The sequence below is a fragment of the Salvia splendens genome, chromosome 5 (assembly GCF_004379255.2).
Source record: "Salvia splendens isolate huo1 chromosome 5, SspV2, whole genome shotgun sequence".
Taxonomy (NCBI): domain Eukaryota; kingdom Viridiplantae; phylum Streptophyta; class Magnoliopsida; order Lamiales; family Lamiaceae; genus Salvia; species Salvia splendens.
The window spans coordinates 27,733,036-27,753,850 of record NC_056036.1 but is presented as its reverse complement, the minus strand read 5'-3'; the positions used below and the strand labels follow the sequence as shown (position 1 = coordinate 27,753,850).

Sequence of the window (20,815 nt, the reverse complement as noted above, 5' to 3'; positions counted from 1 at the left end):
ATTTTGTAGAGGAGAATTTATTGTTTCCTTTTTTTGTGAGACCCTTTTATTCAAATTAATACCTAAGCCAAATTAATTGGGGATGTGAATATTCCCTTGTGCAATTACTCTTAAATTTTCGGCCCCTTCCTTATTTTCCTACTTGGAGATTTAAATTATTTTGTTCCCTTAATTGTGAAATACCCACTATTTTATTTCCTAAGTTATGACTATATTTCTCTCCAAGTAAATATTGCTATTTTTCCTTGCTAATTAAATCAGCAAATTTCGAATTTCTCACCCTCAAATCACACGCCTACCTTGCTCCACATTGTGGGATTTTTATTTTATTCCTTCCACAATTTAATTACTTTTAATTGGGTGTGAATTAAACCTAGTACATAAAATAAACTAAACCCTAACCCTAGCCCCCATAATTTCACACGCCCCCTCCCTCATTCTCTCCCTCACACGCCTCTCTTCTCCCACTCATATCCTCTCCAAAAATCCTCCATCCAATCCTTTTTCTTGCATCCGTTGAAGTTTATTTTCAAGAGTCTCCGACGAATTGCATCAATTCGTTTTCTTCAAGTAAGGTATATTTGATTCACTTTCCCTCAATCTTTTCATATAATCCTTGTTCTTGAACCCTACATGCATATAGTGAGTGTAGGAATGATAGATCGCAAAATTAATCGGTGGGAAAGTGTGGTTGCATGAGAACTTTGATAATTATGCGATTTTAATTGAGTTCATGTGAAGTTTGATTTGAATCTTTGGTGAATGATGTGAGTTTATGTGCAAGCATGATTATGAGAACCTTTTAAGCATGATTGTGTTTATAAGCATGAAAAATTGTATTTGGATGATTGAGGAAGAAACCCTAATTTTGAATTTGTGAGCCTGAAATCTGTGACGTTCAAACAACGGTTTCTAATGTGTAATTGACCTATCAAATGATCGAATGTGGATATGAAAATTTTACTGAGTAAATTTCAAGGTGTCTCGTGTGAATTTCAGCCTTTTTTGTCGAAAAAATGAATTTTTAAAAATTGTTTGAATTTGACTGCGCAATTCTGCCAGAAACTTGTGTTCTCGGCCAGAATGTTTCATTTTCTGTTTGACTGACCAAATGACCTCCTTTTGATGTAAATTTGTAACTGGGGGCAATTTGATGTGTCTTCTGCATTGTGTGAAAACTTCAGCCTCATTGGACATCATATGGATATTTAGTGATTTTTACAAAACGGTCGCGCAGTTCTGCCATTTTTCTGCCTTAAAAAAATAGTGCTTATTTTCAAGTCTAATGGTGTTATATGATGCATGTATGTCCAAGGGATGTGTTTATTGGTGTGGTTAGGTGTTGCACGTTAAAATATGTTATGGCGTGTTGTTCCCTCTTGTGTTGAACGTTGGGTTGGGTAAATTGAGAAAAACGATGAGAGAGGAACGATAGGACATGTATAGAATATGCGTTTATGGAAGGCTGACTTATGTTGTGATGTTGGCAAGGATTATTGTGTGTACGTGAGCACAGGGAACGAGAGTTGCCTTAAGTTGGATTGAATTTTGTTAAACGAACGAGGTGGGCTTTCTCTTTCAAATCTCTTTATTTTCCGAAAATATGTTATGGTGTTATAAGGGTGGTTTAACTGTTATGTCATGCCATGTTGTTTTTGGTTTATGAGAATGTTGCCTGATGCCTACCGTTAGGCTATATGGCTGTGTTGTGAAATGAATTCGGGTCTGAGTAGGCTCGCAAACCCTATCAGGTTGTGTACACTGGTGGGATCGTGAGCCGTCCTTGCTAATCGGCCGGTCTCGTGGGCGAATAGTGTGGCCACACTTTCGTCGCACTGTGATATGATGATTGTGATTGATGGATTGATGTGAAAAGTGGGGAGATAAATTATCTGGCCAGACTTGAAATATTTTTGTGTTCTCGTGATATTTCTTACTACATATAAAACTCGAGATCACTGGTATGGATGACATAACTATATTAAAATGTTTTCGGCATGAACCCATTGAGTACAACAAGTACTCAGCCCTGCATATTCTTTTTCTTTGTGCGCAGGTTGAGCGGGATGTTGCGGAGGATGTTGAGTTGGCCTAAGAACTTAGGATGCGTTGTGTCTTCATACATAGGCGTTATCCTTGACTCTCTTTAAACCTTATTTCCGCTGCTATATTTTGAACTATGTCTCAAGACTTTAATCTTTTTCGTACTGTGTTTGAGCATGTTTGGTTGTGTTAGGTTTTTAACCGGGTATTTACAATGTTACTTTAAAATGGTGTTTACGTGTTTTAATCTAAATGTTTCTTTAGAAGTTAATTGGGTTTTAATATTTATTTTCTCCGCTGCTTCTTTTAAAATAAAAATATTTATCATAAGCCGTTTCTAATTAATAGTAAATTACAACCTTAAACTTCTTTCTTTAAACCAAAATGTTTTTCATTCTTTTAAATTAATTAAGTTTTCAAATAAAAGGCTATCCTTGCATGTTGGATCACGATCGCCGCGTTTGTAGTACCCCTAGTATGGGCGGTCGTGACAGAGTGGTATCAGAGCTTCGTTCTTTCGCTCCAGTCCGATTGTCTTCTTTTACTTTAAGTCTAATTAGTGAACCTTAGACTAGAAGTGTCATGAAGATTCAACATCCACAACATCACGCTCAACCAAGGAAAGTGAGGTATGTTTTAAGTTATTGATGAAATGAGGGAACGATGTATAAAGTTGAGAATGATGTTTTGGGCAAAAGTATGCATGAGCATGTAACTACGTGATGATGTGACGTTATTATCATGTTGAAATTTGAGTATAAATTATGTGAGGACATAAATAAGTTGAATGTGAGCATGATTGGCATGATGATCTAAACACGTATTACATGTGTGAAAGCGATATTGTGATAGTATGAGTATGTGGAATATGAGCATGAATTGACAAGATGATTTAAGCACGTGTTGTATGTACGGACATGATATTGATATGGTATGATTATGTGTGACATGAACAAGATCTGTGTAATGACCCAAGTATATGTCAAATGGGTGAAAGTGATAACACATGAGCATGAAATTTGTGATGTTGTGAATGTGTATCACGTGCGAAAATACTACGATGTTAGCATGTGAAGGTATGAAGCCTTAAGATAATATTAAACTTGAAAATACGTGACGAGCTTAGGAACCATCACAAACAACAATGAGATAAAAGATGTTTTGAGAAAATTTTGAGAATGAAAGAGGAGAAAAATGTTTACACGAGCAATGAAGTAAAATCTTTCTATGAGAGATTGTTTTCAAATTGAGAAGTATTTTCTGATGTTTGTAAAAAGAGCGAGTTGTGAAGAGGAATGATGGAGTGTTTTACATGAAAGATGAAAAATTTATGAGTTGCTTGAGAATGTTGAAAATTTTTGAGAGAAAAAGGATGGGTCATCTGAAAATGATTGTTTCAAACATAGATGTGAAGTGCATGGTGTCTGAGTATGTGGAAAAAAAAAATAATAATTTTGAGGTTGATGTTTTACAATGGTAAGGACTAGTTGTTCATAGTGGAATTTGATTGACAAAACTATAACATGTTATGGAAAATTGTTGAAAATTTCGGAAAATTTTTGAACCTTGAACGTAAGCAAGTTAGTTCGTTTCTTTTGGGAAAATTTAGATCTGGAAGTGAATGAGGAATATGACGTCGTTATGCATGGCGATATACGTTTATGCATGTTGAATCATTTGGTATGTGAATCATGTTTTAAGTGATGAATTATGAACATAAAAGTGTGAGGTACTTTATGAAAGTATTGATAGAAGAAAGTATGATGCTATGAACTTTGTTGCAAACATAGAATGCCCAAGATATCTGTTTGATCGAATGATATCGAACTTAGTTGTTACAACTACAATATCACTTTTTTGAGGGATAAGATAAATGGAAATATGTAGTGCGAATTCGAACTCCATTAGATAATTACAAATTCACCATCGTTTTCCTGAACGATAAGAATAAAGAGAATACGAAGAGACATTACGTACAAAAAGAACTTCAAGAGGAGAAGCCAAATGATTTAATCCTACAACGGGGAGAACTCATACTTGTGATCCAATATGTAAACTCATTCTTGCGTCAAAAGTGGTGATGCGACGAGGACGACTGTTATAGCACGTTGGCAGCGCGAGTAAAATTATGATGTTTTAAGAGAATGGTTTTTATGAGGTGCAAAGAATATTATGAAGATATGGATTCCGACTATAATTATTAGTGGCAACGATACGAAGAATCTCAGCGTGGAATCTACAGTTCCTAGAGCGATGTTACCAGTTTTGGCTCGCGAAAGATGAATGAGGAGGTGCAATTTTAATAGCTAGAACGAACTTTTTAATCAACAGTTCTTACTTGGATTCTAAGAAGTTGTCTTTCAATACCTTTCAAATAATCGTGAGCCCTTGTCTATTTAACGTCTTGTTTCACTCACTCTTTGCAATAACGCATATTATTCCTTTTCATCCATTGATTCATAACTCACTTTCAGTTATTGGAAAGTGGAGTTTCCTTCATAACTTTGGACACCTAGATTGATTGTAGTCTTCCTTGACCTATTATTTACGAACAATATTTTGACCTTGTGAGCCTTTGCTATTAAACTTCATCCCTAAGGCTGCTTGCAGTTATGTCCTTCAATATGTTCACATTTCACAGACATGCTTTCTATGGGATATTCTTCTTGTAACTATTTTTTTCAGCCTTTCCTTTTGTAACAATGGCTGTGTCAAAGTTCTTTCTTACAGAGTGAAATTCCTTTGGTTATGTTCCACTATACGTATCATTTCCATATCAGAACTTTTCTTTCTACAAAACATAGTTAAGGCCTACATTTTGTACCTTGCCTTAACAAACTCAATCCACTAGATTTTCTTTCAAAACTTCCTTTGACCTTGGTAGCCTTCTATGAGACTTGAGATTTAATTCGATTCCACCCTATATTCATGATCTATCTTATGTTCTTTCAAGCTCCGTGGAGATGATCATAACCAATTGTTGCAAGTTAGTGAGATCCGAGAGAGTCGAGCTAGAGATGTTGTTTTCTTGATTAATTCTGTAGCCTTTCTGCTTAAGACACTTTCAGCAGTGTTGCTACCATTTTGAAATCAGTTCATATCCAAGTAAGACTGCTTGATCAATTTTCGAGTTCTTAATGCTAGACTTGGAGGAAAGAGTGAGGTTGAGCTTTTCGAATACACTTTATGCAGACGTGTTTGTAGACATGTTGATTTGGGTTTGAGGGTGTCTTCACCTGTTGGAGGTTTGATTGATTTTGTGCAAACTTGCTCGAACATAGAGTTTGTGTTAGGAGAATAAGGAGTAGTGGCCCAACTTTTGCACGTTATGCCTTTATAGAACGTAGACATAATTTTGGGAATGGATTGGCTTACCGAGAACCAAGCAAAGATTTCTTTTCAAGCCCCGGGCAAAGAGCCGAATACAAGCTCCATGAACCTACGAACCCCCATAATATCCGCATTGCAAGCAACCACGATGATAAGAAAAGGACGTTCGGCGTATCTTGTGTATTTGAACGGAGAGGAAAAGAAGGATTTGGAAGTGGAAGACGTGGCAGTAGTATGAGATTTTCCCGATGTGGTTCCTGAAGCTTTGCCTGGACCGCCACCCGACAGAAAATTAGAGTTCACGATTGATTTGGAACCAGGGTCTGGGCCAGTATCGAAAGCACCATACCGAATGGCCCCTAAAGAGTTGGCAGAGTTGAAGATTCAGTTGCAAGAACTGCTAGATTTGGGATTTATTCGACCTAGTGTGTCACCATGGGAGCGCCTGTGTTGTTCGTAAAGAAAAGGGATGGAACGATGAGGATGTGCATCGACTATCGTGAGCTCAACAAGATGACCTTGAAAAATAAGTACCCACTGCCGATGATTGATGATTTGTTTGACCAACTTTGAGGAGCGGGCGTATTTTTTTCGAAAATGGACTTGAGGTCGGGATATTATCAACTAAAGGTCCGACGAGAGGATGTGCCTAAGACTGCTTTTCACACTCGTTATGGCCATTATAAATTCGTCGTGATGCCAATCAGGCTGACCAACGCCCCGGCTGTCTTCATGGACTTGATGAACTGAGTCTTCCACGAGTATCTCGACAAGTTCGTGTTGGTCTTCATCGACGATGATTTAGTATACTCAAAGAACGAGGAGGAACATGGATGGCATCTACAGACAGTGTTGGAAACGTTGCGAAAGGAGAAACTTTATGCCAAGTTTAGTAAGTGCGAGTTTTGGTTGACTCGAGTAAACTTTCTTGGTCATATTGTGACGGAAAATGGAATTCAAGTAGACCCAGTAAAGGTCGAGGCCGTGCAGAATTGGAAATCGCCGAAAACGCCGAGTGAAATCCAAAGTTTCTTGGGATTGGCGGGATGCGATCGACGTTTCATTGAAGGATTCTCTAAAATCGCGAGACCCATGACACAACTGCTAAAGAAGGGATCAAAGTGGTTTGGACGCTGGAGTGCGAGGCGAGTTTCCAACTGTTGAAGGAAAAGTTGACGACAGCACCGGTTCTAGCCGTGCCGGCAACCGACAAAGACTTCGCCGTCTATACTGATGCATCAAAAGTAGGACTTGGATGCGTGTTGATGCAAGATGGGAAAGTGATAGTATACGCTTCCCGACAGTTGAGACCGAATGAATTGAATTTTCCGACTCATGATTTAGAGTTAGCAGCAATGGTGCATGCACTGAAAATTTGGAGACACCACCTCTATGGAGTGAGATGTGAGATATATACGGATCACAAGAGTCTCAAATACTTCTTCAAGCAGAAGGAGCTAAACATGCGACAACGACGTTGGTTAGAGATCGTGAAAGATTATGACTGTGGTATTCACTATCATCCGGGCAAGGCGAATGTAGTCGCTGATGCTTTGAATCGGAAGAACCAACCTCAATTAGCTTATTTCCTAACGCAAGAGGAAGCGTTGATTCGCGAATTCGACAGAATGAGATTGGAAATAGTAAAAGCGCCCGAGACAGTAGGAGGAAGTATAGCGACGCTAGTGATTGAGCCAGATTTGAGAACCAAGCTCATAGAAGCCCAACGGCGTGATGGGAAGTTGGAAGAATTACGTGTAAAGGTGAGAGCCGAGAGGCTCGATTATTACCGTGAGGAGGCGGATAATGCATTGACGTACGATGGACGATTGTGTGTGCCGAGCGATGAGGCACTAAAAGATGAGATTTTGAGTGAAGCGCACGACACGCCTTACACTGCTCACCCCGGAAGCACGAAGATGTATCGAGATCTGAAGCAACGGTTTTGGTGGAATGGAATGAAATGAGACGTAACGTCATATGTGGCACGATGTCTAGCATGCCAACAAGTGAAGGTCTTACACCAACGGCAATATGGGAAGTTACAACCACTCGAAATTCCCGAATGGAAGTAGAAGCATCTAGCTATGGATCTCGTGACGGGTTTGCCAAAGTCACAGAAAGGCAACACTGCGATTTGGGTGATCATCGATCGACTAACTAAAAGCGCGCACATTTTACCTATTCGAATTACTTATGGCGTGGACAAATTAGCAAAACTCTACATGAATTAGAGTGTGCGTTTGCATGGGGTGCCAAAGACCATTGTGTCCGACCGCGATACGAAGTTCACATCAAAGTTTTGGATGAGTTTGCAACGAGAATTGGGCACGCAATTAAACTTCAGCACTGCTTATCACCCGCAATCGGACGGGCAGTCAGAGAGGACGATTCAAACGCTTGAGGATATGCTACGAGCCGTTTTCTTAGATGGAGGGGAAAGTTGGGAAACTGTTCTACCGTTGGTTGAGTTCGCCTACCAAGCGACAATCGATATGGCTCCGTATGAAGCCTTGTATGTCAGGAAGTGTCAATTCCCACTTTATTGGGATGAAATTGGCGAGAGGAAGATGTTAGGACCCGACGCTATAAAGGAAATGACCGAAATTGTGCATCAAATCCGCGCAAGGATCAAGGAAGCTCAAGATAGGCAGAAGTCGTATGCTGACGTGCGTCGAACGGAAATCAAATTCGACGTTGGTGACAAAGTGTTCTTGAAGGTATCCCGGATAAGAGGAGTTGTGAGGTTTGGAGTGAAAGACAAGCTGAAACCGCGTTTTATAGGACCGTACGAGATTATCGATGAAGTAGGTCCTGTAGCGTATCGATTGGCGTTACCTCCCAGCTTTGGGAACGTGCACAACGTGTTCCAAGTGTCGCAGTTGCGCAAATACGTCATGTAATTCATCAAGAGGAAGTGGTCTTAACCCCCGACATGAGCTACGAGGAAAGGCCCGAGGTGATCCTAGATCGGAAGGTACAAGAGTTACGAAACAAATCGATAGCGTCCGTGAAGGTGTTGTGGAAGCACCATGGTCCCGAGGAAGCCACGTGGGAGTTAGAAGATAAAATGAAAGAAAAGTTTCCCGAGTTATTTATGTGAGACGATCAAATTTCGGGACGAAATTTCTGTTTAGAGGGGAAGGATGTAACATCCCAAATTTTTGTGACTCTTTTTATATGTTTATTTGAAATTTCGATTATGAAACTTTTGTTTCTATGTGATTAAGTGAATTGCGTGAAATATTTGTCGTGAGTGATGTGGAATGAAGTGCTTGATATTTTATATTTTCCAATGTGGGGAAATAATTAATAAGATCATGCATTTATATTTTTTTTCGAGCTAATTCATTGGAATTTTCGGCCCTTCCTAATTATTGAAATAGTATTTCATTTCTTGGATTTAATTAATTGCTTTGGGATATTTATCCAAATTAAATCCAAACTAAATGATCCCTAAATTGTACTACATGAAATTCGAACTCTAGCCTATTATCCTTGGGAGTTTCGCAAATCCCCTATTTAAAATAGGAGGATGAAATATTTTCTTTGATTTAATTGGTGCTTTATTGACTCCATTCTTTTGAATTAAATCCAATTAAATCATGTCATATTTTATTTCTTCACCCAAATTAAATAAAGATTTGAAATAATTCCTTGGCTAGTTAAGCCTAATTATTTTCGGCCCCCTCATTATTTTGTAGAGGAGAATTTATTGTTTCCTTTTTTTGTGAGACCCTTTTATTCAAATTAATACCTAAGCCAAATTAATTGGGGATGTGAATATTTCCTTGTGTTGCACCCACCATATCACACGCCCCATGCTATTATTTTTCCTTGTGGGAATTTATTTATTGTTACCTATTTTATGGGAGCCTTTTTCCTATAAAGAAATTACCAAATTTAAATCCTATCCTATTTAATTGAGGATTTAAATAATTCCCTTGTGCAATTCCTCTTAAATTTTCAGCCCCTTCCTTATTTTCCTACTTTGAGATTTAAATTATTTTGTTCACTTAATTGTGAAATACCCACTATTTTATTTCCTAAGTTGTGACTATATTTCTCTCCAAGTAAATATTGCTATTTTTCCTTGCTAATTAAATCAGCAAATTTCGAATTTCTCACCCTCAAATCACACGCCTACCTTGCTCCACATTGTGGGATTTTTATTTTATTCCTTCCACAATTTAATTACTTTTAATTGGGTGTGAATTAAACCTAGTACATAAAATAAACTAAACCCTAACCCTAGCCCCCATAATTTCACACGCCCCCTCCCTCATTCTCTCCCTCACACGCCTCTCTTCTCCCACTCATATCCTCTCCAAAAATCCTCCATCCAATCCTTGTTCTTGCATCCGTTGAAGTTTATTTTCAAGAGTCTCCGACGAATCGCATCAATTCATTTTCAACCGATACGTTTTCTTCAAAGAAGGTATATTTGATTCACTTTCCCTCAATCCTTTCATATAATCCTTGTTCTTGAACCCTACATGCATATAGTGAGTGTCGGATGATAGATCGCAAAATTAATCCGTGGGAAAGTGTGGTTGCATGAGAACTTTGATAATTATGCGATTTTGATTGAGTTCATGTGAAGTTTGATTTTAATCTTTGGTGAATGATGTGAGTTTATGTGCAAACATGATTATGAGAACCTTTTAAGCATGATTGTGTGTTATAAGCATGAAAAATTGTATTTGGATGATTGAGGAAGAAACCCTAATTTCGAATTTGTGAGCCTGAAATCTGTGACGTTCGAACAGTAATTTCTGATATGTAATTGACCTATCAAATGATCGAATGTTGATATGAAAATTTTACTGAGTAAATTTCAAGGTGTTTTCTGTGTCTCGTGTGAAATTCAGCTCTTTTTGTCGAAAAATGAATTTTTAAAAAATGTTTGAAGTTGACTGCGCAATTCTGCCAGAAACTTGTGTTCTCGGCCAGAATGTTTCGTTTTCTGTTTGACCGACCAAATGACCTCCTTTTGATGTAAATTTGTAACAGGGTGACATTTGATGTGTCTTCTGCATTGTGTGAAAATTTCAGCCTTATTGGACATCATATGGATTTTTAGTGATTTTTACAAAACGGTCGCGCAGTTCTGCCATTTTTCTGCCTTAAAAAAATAGTGCTTATTTTCAAGTCTAATGGTGTTATATGATACATGTATGTCCAAGGAGTGTGTTTATTGGTGTGGTTAGGTGTTGCACGTTAAAATATGTTATGCCGTGTTGTTCCCTCTTGTGTTGAACGTTGGGTTGGGTAAATTGAGAAAAACGATGAGAGAGGAACGATAGGACATGCATAGAAATATGCGTTTATGGAAGGCTGACTTATGTTGTGATGTTGGCAAGGATTATTGTGTGTACGTGAGCACATGGAACGAGAGTTGCCTTAAGTTGGATTGAATTTTGTTAAGCGAACGAGGTGGGCTTTCTCTTTCAAATCTCTTTATTTTCCGAAAATATGTTATGGTGTTATAAGGGTGGTTTAACTGTTATGTCATGCCATGTTGTTTTTGGTTTATGAGATTGTTGCCTGATGCCTACCGTTAGGCTATATGGCTGTGTTGTGAAATGAATTCGGGTCTGAGTAGGCCCGCAAACCCTATCAGGTTGTGTACACTGGTGGGATCGTGAGCCGTCCTTGCTAGTCGGCCGGTCTCGTGGGCGAATAGTGTGGCCACACTTTCGTCGCACTGTGATATGATGATTGTGATTGATGGATTGATGTGAAAAGTGGGGAGATAAATTGTCTGGCCAGACTTGAAATATTTTTGTGTTCTCGTGATATTTCTTACTACATATAAAACTCGAGATCACTGGTATGGATGACATAACTATATTAAAATGTTTTCGGCATGAACCCATTGAGTACAACAAGTACTCAGCCCTGCATATTCTTTTTCTTTGTGTGCAGGTTGAGCGGGATGTTGCGGAGAATGTTGAGTTGGCCTAAGAACTTAGGATGCGTTGTGTCTTCATACATAGGCGTTATCCTTGACTCTCTTTAAACCTTATTTCCGCTGCTATATTTTGAACTATGTCTCAAGACTTTAATCTTTTTCGTACTGTGTTTGAGCATGTTTGGTTGTGTTAGGTTTTTAACCGGGTATTTACAATGTTACTTTAAAATGGTGTTTACGTGTTTTAATCTAAATGTTTCTTTAGAAGTTAATTGGGTTTTAATATTTATTTTCTCCGCTGCTTCTTTTAAAATAAAAATATTTATCATAAGTCGTTTCTAATTAATAGTAAATTATAACCTTAAACTTCTTTCTTTAAACCAAAATGTTTTTCATTCTTTTAATTAATTAAGTTTTCAAATAAAATGCTGTCATTGCATGTTGGATCACGATCGCCGCGTTTGTAGTACCCCTAGTATGGGCGGTCGTGACAGGGTTGGTCGGTCCGGTGTCCGTGGAATGTGGTCACTTTCCCTGCACAAGAAGGAATGTTCAGATATGGCGGATTATGGAAGGAACGGAGACTGCAGTCAAACTTTTAAGCAAAGGATTTTAGTATGCTTGGGCATTTTTAACAAAAAACTCCCAAGTGTTATTGTTATAACGGCTTGACAATATTTCTTTTATACATGTATATTTATATCTTTCGGCAATGTGTTCATTGAGTACGTTTTGTACTCAGCCCTGCATGTATTAAATCTGCAGGTTGAGCCGCGATGAAGGGGAGAGTGCTGAATCAAGTGGGCTTATTTCTAAATCATGCAGTACTCTCGGAGGTTCTTGTCTTCATACATGGAACCGTGTTTCAGTCATTTCCGTTGTGCTAATTTCTACTTTTCCCTAAGACGCTGATATTTAAATAAATCGTGTTGTACGAAACTCTAAACTCGATTCCTTGTGTGGTCGAGTGTGAAGGGGTTGACAGCGGAAGCGCATGATAAAATCAATTACCTAATAATTCTGATCTATTTAACAAATTATTTAGACAAATTATGTTCGCTTAATTATCACATGTATCATGCTCATAACTTGGATTAAAACATGCTTTATGTATAATTGAAACCTAAAACATGCATTTCTACGGAGTAGGATTAATACTTTGATGATTCTCCAAAGAATCAAAGATTGGTCGCTACTTCTCCTCGTGAAGATGTCGAGTTCTAGACCACAGATTTTCTGACTGGTTCCTGAACTGTACGCTGATCTCAGTGTGGGCTGATCTCACCAGGATACTAGGACTTAAATAAAGAAGATAAAAATCCCTCACGGAGAAGGAGAGAAAATCGCCTCCTATGTGAATCAGGAGGGGGACGAAATTTTGTGCAAAAATTAATTAATTTTTTCTGTCTCCTTTATTCTCCTATTTATATTAAGTTACATATTGTGCCTAGTTAGGGATCTATGGAAGGTTTTGGATATGACTTCCCCCAATTAGCTTTTTACTAATGAAATTGTACACACAATTTAATACAAGCTTATATTGGAATATTATTAGCAGTCACTACAGAAATAATATCGCACTTCCCATCCAAATCCAAAATTCCAAGTAATTCGTATTTCCGTTGTTTATCGTTCATTTCCCGCGCTTAAGATAGAAATGTCCATTAATTCATTAGTGTCTGCTATGGACTTAATTAATTAACATCTTATTCATTCCAAGAGTAGACTTAGCAAGAAACGCTAATTTATTCATAGAGTGATCAAACTCCAATTAGCTAGGTTTCGAATAATAAAGCCTTGTTTTGAGCTCCTCTTGAGGACATTATCAAACGAGACTCACCGCGCGCACGATTGAATATAATAGCAATCCTAGCACGGTTAGATATTAATTACCACTACCTAATATATCAGGTTTATTGGGTTTAAACTTGTCAAGTGGGCCGGGCCGACACGGCCCAACAGCCCAGTAATGAATGGGGCGGGCTTGGGAGTTAATTCGGGCTCGGCCCAGCCCGGCCCGACCCACTTACCAGATGGGCTCGGGCTGGGCTGGGCCCACCTATGCATATCAGAGCCCAGGCCCGGCTCGGTCCGCTCTAGACATGGGCCCAGAATGGGATGGGCCTAAATCTCACCGGGCTGGGATATTTCCTGTCTATTGTAGATTTATATCAATCTCTAATATTATCTCATGATTTATATATAATATTTCCAACACTCGCACCCAAGTTAACTGAGGGGATCATAGATACTTAACTTGCACAACGCATATTAAAACTCTTGGAATTCATTGCTTTAGGCAACTTGTATTTTTGAGATTCAAGCTCTCTTAAGTATCGCATTCACCTTGTAGATCATGAATCTCCGGTCAAAATAATTTCTTGTCATCTTTTCTTGTTATTGATATGCCTGATTGAAGTCTTAGCATAATGCGCTACCAAGGAGGTAATAACCCCTAAAAAAGCTAGACACTCAAGTTCCGTATCCATCCAAAGTTTGATAACTTTGATCATGATGGAGTCATCTAGTCTTCCACCTAGAGAAACCATTTTCCGTCCACAAGCATTGACCTGGTTAGGGCCAATATTTTTGAAAACAAGGTAAAAAACAAAGTTGAAAATAGGAAATTCCCAATTGCTTCATTTGCTCTTATGTCCAAATGAGCTTGGCTTTCATACCAAGTTGTTATGAGGTCAAGATCATGATTGCATAATTGGGGTTGCGACCATGGAAAATGTTTGACGAAGATGACTTTAGAACATGTTTACAGAGAACCAAAAGTTATACAATAAAATATACTCTCTCCGTCCCTAAATATTACTTACTCCGTCCCCTAAAAATAGTCTTTTTTTGTGTTTTGGCCAATCTCACAAAAATAGCTCATCTCACAAAAATAGCTTATAAGGTGAGATCCATTCTCCACTAACAATACATCAATCACTTTTTCTTTCTACATCTCTCTCACTTTAGCAATTTCACATTAAAATATGTGTCATCCCCAAAGTCCCTACTTTTATGGGATGGAGGAGTATAAACTTTTGGTTAGGCACGAGTTTTAATGAACAATTGATAAATTAAGAGAGATGAAGAGAAAGGGTGGTAGAAATAGTGTTAGTGGAGATGAGTCCACATTATTAGTAGTGTAGTGAATTCTAAAATTAGAAAGTTCATACTTTTCACGACCGACTAAAAATGAAAAAGTTCATATTTTTTAGTGACGAAGGGAGTAATGTTTTTGTTTCTTGCCGTAGACTGATAAGTGTGGAGAGTGCAAATGGAGAAGTGGTTTGACCAAGTACGAGTCAACAAAATAGTCAATGATGGCAGACTTGGTTAGCTATGTAAGCTAACTGATGGAGAGATATGGGGGAGACTAGTGTTTTAAAAACCGAACCGGACCGGTCGGTTGAACCGGTTCGGCCGCAAACTGGTGCTCAGTTCGGTCCGATTCACTATATAAAACCGTCAGCACATTGGGCCATTCTGAATCGAGTGGGCCGGCCGGTTGGACCGTGAACCGCTGGCTGGTTGGATCGGTTTTTTCAATTGTGAGGCTTTTTTCAAAAAACTAACCCGAAAAGGGGTCGAACCTTGCACCTCATGGATGCAAACCCAACTTTCTAACCACTGTGCGACTTCATTTGTCTTGATATAATGATAACCTTAATTATACATAATAGAATATTTTCGTTTATTAAATATTTAATTATATATTTCAGTAATCTAAATTATAAATACTATTTATTACATTTTAAGCCAACTAATTTATTCTAATATTCTATGTATAAGTTATTTACTAAACTTTATTTCTACTATTTTATTATTCACTAAATCTTAATATTAACATGTGTATATATATACTAATTGTATATCTTTTAATATTTTAAGTATATATTAATAATTTATTAAAATTTTATTATACTTCTCATCAACTAAAGTTTAGTAACATTTTGTAATTTATTAAATTTTATTGTTATAAATATAGATTTAAATCAAAATTCTTTAAGATATGACAATTACTATAATATTATATCAACCAAAATGATCATATATTGATGTTATTACACAACAGGGATCATACAATGAAAGTTTTTAATTCTTTTGGACTGAAATGATTTGGTTTTAATTCTTTTGGACTAAATTTTCCAGTTACTTCCCCCCAGCTCTCTCCTAACTTTGGCCAACTCAACACATACCTCCGACGGCCCAGCTGACCCGTGTCAAGCCATCGAACCACTGATTCCGCGTCAGATTCAATCCAAATGTTCCTGCCATATTGCTTTGCCAGGGCCACGCCAACCAAAACAGCTGCCACCTCAGCTCCCAAACCTGATCTTACTTCAAAACCTGCAGCAAATGCAGAAAGTATCTCTCCCTCACAATCTCTTACCACACCCCCCCACCGGCCCTATGTGTATTAGGCGAAAAAGCACCATCCACATTGATTTTCACCCAACCCATATCTGGCGGCCGCCACTGCACCCTCTCAACTCTCCCCCTCCGTCCCACACTCGTCACACCAACCATCACATCCAATTGTGGGCAGCAGCCCCTCCACTGATCTGGGCCTATCAACTTTGCTAAGACCAAGTATCTCAACTGAGTATTTACTTTCTTTATCACATTCCCAACCTCAAACACCTTCTCCCTATGCACACTTTCATTTCTTTCTGTCCAGATAAACCACAAAATGAGGCAAGGAATAATGGTACTAATATGCTGACCTGAACGTACATTCAGTTGTCTTTGCCACCACCTAAACCGTAGTTCCAGATTCTCACCGACCTCCCCAAACTCCGAAGCTTGGGGGAACCATCTCGAGAAATGCTGCCAAATTCTCCTAGCTGCCTCCCCATTTACAAATAAATGCAGCCTCGATTCCACCTGGGGTTTTTGACAACATCTACACATGGATGCCAAGGAAACTCCCCTCCATTGCAACTTAGTGTCCACAGGAATTCTGTTGGCAAGAAGGCGCCATAGGAATATGGAGGTAGAAAGTCTAATACCTTTACCCCAAATCATTTCAAAGATGAGCCTCTTCCCAGCTTTACTTCTCACCAATTCCCAAGCTGAGGCTACAGAAAACTCCTCATTTCCAGTTAATTTCCATCTACCCCTATCCCTAACCCTCCTATCAAAAGGAATTTGCAAAATCTGCACAACAACATCCTCCGGCAGCCCCTCTTCCTCCATCATCCTCCAGAGTTCCATTTCATTCCACTGTTCCCCCGTCCACAAATCACTGACTTTCAAAGAAGGAAGCAACGGCCTGGAGTTATACCTGCTTGCTAGCGGGTATTCTTTCACCCAGGAATCATACCAAAAGTTAATGTTTCCATCCCCCACCACCCACCTGACCTGCTCCCTGCATAATTCCCCAACCTTGAACAATCTCCTCCACATCGGGCTAAATCGGTTAGATCTATAAATCACCAAAGGAAAAGAAATTGAACAATCCTTCTGCATCATATAACGAGCCCACAAAGATTCCTGCCCTCTAAACCGCCACCACATCTTTATGCTAAAAGCCTCCACAGTATCAGCCAAGCTTCGAATGCCCAAACCCCCTTCATCTGAGGGCAAACACACTCCCTGCCACTTAATCCAATGTGTCTTTTTTGAAGTATTACAAGAACCCCACAAGAACCGAGCATCACTTGCTCAATCTGTCTCATCGCCCCCTTTGTGAGCTCCAGCACCTGAAAAATATGTATTGGAAGAGCTCCCAGGACGCTCTTTATCAGAGTTAGCCGACCCCAAAATGACAAATGCCTGTGACTCCAACTATGGACTCTGGCCGAGATTTTTTCTCGGATAAAGAGGAAAAGACTTGTTTTTTTCCGACCCTTAAAGATTGGAGCTCCGAGGTAAAAGAAAAGAAGACTCCCCTGTTGAAACCTGCTAACCTCCCTCACTTCTCTTGCCCAAGCAATATGCTTTTTATCCAAGTAGAAACAGCTCTTACTCACATTCACTTTCCGGCCCGATACCTCCATGTAGTGTTTTAAACACTCCGTTATCTGCAAAATAGAAGAACTTTTGGCCTGCGAGAAGATCATTATATCATCTGCATAAGCCAAATGCGAGATCCCCATAGTGTATCTTGCCGTGCGATATAACATTTCCTTTCGATCCAAAATAAGGCGGTCAAGCAACCTCGACAGGTAATTAGCTGCAAAGATAAATAGCGAGGGGGAGATTGGATCTCCTTGTCTGAGCCCTCTTGCCGACTTGAAGAAACCAGCCACACTCCCATTAATTAAGACCAAAAACCAACAGGGGGTTATACAGTTCCCAATCATCATTAGCCATTTCTCCGATAATCCCATCTTTCATAGAACTTTGAGTAAAAATGACCATTGGACATGATCATAAGCTTTCTCCATATCAAGCTTTAACACCATATTTGGAGACGTCACACCTTTCCAGATTTCATGAAACAAGTCCTTAGCCAAAAGTACATTGTCACTAAGTAGCCGTCCTTTAACAAAGCCGCTTTGATTTGGAACTGCGAGCAAAGGTAGCAGCGGGGCATCCTTGAGGCAAGAAGCTTGGAAATAATTTTATTCATTACATTACACAAGCTGATCGGCCTGAACTCTGCCCATCTTGTCGGATTCTTCTTCTTTGGTACAAGAACAATTAGAGTCGCTGCAATACCTCTTGGAATCTGGGAGCCACCAAAGAAGTCCAAAACAGCCTCGGTCACATCTCCACCAATAATGTCCCAGCAACTTTGAAAGAACAATGCAGAGTACCCATCCGGCCCTGCAGCATTATCCGCATTCATGCTAAAAATAATCTGCCTAACTTCCTCTGCCACAGGAGCCTTCTCCAGCAAATCCATGTCCACATGCGGGAGTAGAGAAGAAATAATATCCAGATCTGGATCTACAAGCGGTCCTACATCCTCCGTCAGCAACCCCTTAAAGAAATTCTCTGCTGATTTACGGATGTCCTCCTCTTCAGTAAGCACCTGCTCTCCCTCCTCAATCATAAGGATTCTCGACTTAACCCTTTTCTGCTTCACCCATCCTTGAAAAAATCTTGTGTTCCTTTCCCCCTCGGCCACCCATTTAAGAGCCGCCTTCTGTCGCCAAAAATCTTCCTCCATTTTAAGTTTTAAAAGAAAAACCGCCGCGGTTCTGTTCATTTCTGATCGAAGATCAGGGCAAGGGGTTATGTTCATAATTCTCTGCAGCCTGCTTAGCCTCCATCTCAGCTTCTTTTAGCCTTTCAAAAATATTGCCAAAGACCACTCGATTCCAGATCCTCAAGCTACGTTTAAGCCGGCTCAATTTGATTTGCACATTAATCATGCCCTTAGTTCCCGTTTCCTCCCTCCAACACCTTTCCACTTCCTTTAGAAACAAATGATGACGAACCTACATATTTTGAAACCGAAAGGATGGTTTAACCCGAGGCCCCGGAACTCGGCAGACAACCAAAAGGGGACTATGATCAGAGAGCACCCTAGATAAATTGGTTACCCTAGTCGTCTCAAAGACATTTGTCCACCCCTCACCAAGGAGCACTCTATCTAATCTTTCAAACGTCTCCCCTCTTGCCCATGTGAATTTGAGTCCGTCCGCACCCACATCTAGCAATTGACAGTCACTAATTGTCTCCGCAAAATCCATCATCTCCCTGATTTTCCTACCTTGCCTCCTCATACTTCCCTGTCTCTCCTCCTCTGAAACAAATATGTTGAAATCACCTCCTACCAACCAAGGACATCCATCTAACCTTGCTGCCAACTCCCTCAGCTTAGTCCACATTTCCACTCTTCCCTCCCTCGAGCACTTCCCATAGGCCGCTGAAATAAAGATCGGGGCAGATAATGTTGGGAGGCTATATCTACCATGAAAAATTTGTTCCGAGTCATCCCACCCATCCACCTCAATTCCTTCCGCAACGAACACCCAAATATGTCCATTAATGTTCGATCCCTTAAATCTCAGACCAAAAACCCTACTGAAGAAGTCAGGCTTAGGCCTGATAAGCGGCTCAATGATTGCCAAAATTGAGATCTTATTATCCTTCACCAATCTCTTGATGACGTTCTGAGTGTTTACATTAGCCACACCCCGGGCATTCCAAATCAGAATATTAAGCGACATGGGAAACTATCGCCGAGGCAACCCCCTCACTTAATCTTCCTTTTTTTAACAAAGTTTTGCTCCACCGTCCTTTCCAATTCTAAGTCAGCCCCCCTCTTCTCCACCAATTGCTCCAACATGGTCTCATTCTCCCTATCCTCCTCATCCTCCCATTCTTTCTCATCCTCATACACCTCAGTATCAAAATCCCCACTCGGAAGCATCTTTAAATATTGCATCTTCGTCATAGCCTCCCTTGCTCGCTGTCCAAAGGAGATGTCCTCTGACTCTAAGGATAAAGAACTCAAAACCAAATATATGTTCCCAGATGCATGGCCAGATCCTCCTCTTTCTGTCCGAACCAACTCTCCCCCTACCTGCTCCCTTACACCGCCTTGTCTCCCATCCTGACCACCTGGCCAAACAGAAAAGTCCGAGGCTCCAGGAACCCCTATCCTACTCCCTCCCCCTCCATCCTCGACACCACCCCGATGAACCCCTTCCCCAGGAATCCCCCCTTCAGGCCTGAGGCTCCCCCACCTCCTTTCCCCTTCCTTCTCTCACGCCTCTTTCCTTGTTGCAGAAACTCCCCACCCCCTTGCTCCTCCCCCCCCTCTGAACCTAGACCCTCACTCCACTCTTCTCCATCCATTCCCGAGCCATTCCCTTCCTCCCTTCCCTCCTGATGCTCTTCGTTCTCATCCGACCTCTTGAAATCCCTTCGCATTGGCTTCTCCCTATTACCATTTGCGTAGCACACCTCACTAGAATGTCCCACATGTCTACACTCCTGAAAAAATAGGGGAATACGATCCCACTTAACTGCATGTCTGATCTCCCTCCCTTGTAGGTTGATTATAATCTCCTGGGCCAGAGCCTTGGATATATCTATTTCAATGCATAGTCTCGCAAAGGACAATCTAGACCGAGTGACTGTCACATGGTCTACCTGTAACGGATCACCAAGGAGGCTCCCAATTGCAAACAATGCAGATTTCTCAAACAAGTGTATTGGAAGTCCTATTAAATTGCAACACACCGCCGCAATAGGTGATTCAAAAAATGGATCAAAGTCTGGCGTCCATTTAAAAACTCTCATGGGGTGACGATCAACAAACCAAACCAGCATAGCATTAGGTTGAAAAAAAAAGAAAAAAAAGGACTGAAATGATTTGTTTGTTAGCTAAGTAAACCCAAATAATAAAAGTTATCTTGGCTAAAAATTGTCTCTCTCTAAACGTCTCTCTCTCTCGCACGGTTCAACGGAATCCCCACCACCGGACTTCGTTCTTTTGCCGTGATCACTACCTGCCTTGAGAGGAACCTTCGTGCCCCACCAGTTCCAGCGGCGCGCAACCCCTAGTGGGCGCTCGGCTTCACTTTGTCAGTAGGCCTGATCTCACCCCTCCCATCGATTTTGCCGGCG

At 40.1% G+C, this 20,815-nt stretch overlaps 1 protein-coding gene across 1 annotated transcript; it reads right to left on the bottom strand.

Annotated features, from left to right (window-relative positions):
• Positions 1–18,456: 18,456 nt before the first annotated feature.
• Positions 18,457–19,410, bottom strand: LOC121804048. The gene is made up of 2 exons (XM_042203598.1): positions 18,781–19,410; positions 18,457–18,675 (listed from the first exon to the last, which is right to left on the bottom strand). Exons 1-2 carry the CDS (start codon positions 19,408–19,410, stop codon positions 18,457–18,459), a joined length of 849 nt encoding a protein of 282 aa, XP_042059532.1.
• Positions 19,411–20,815: the final 1,405 nt, after the last annotated feature.

Bases quoted from the DNA above. Each gene is read 5' to 3' on its own strand.
- LOC121804048 (XM_042203598.1), bottom strand. From the start codon at position 19,410: ATGTCGCTTAATATTCTGATTTGGAATGCCCGGGGTGTGGCTAATGTA. The intron at 18,676-18,780 runs GTAACCAATTTA...CAAAATATGTAG, and splicing joins ATGTCTTTGAGACGACTAGG to GTTCGTCATCATTTGTTTCT.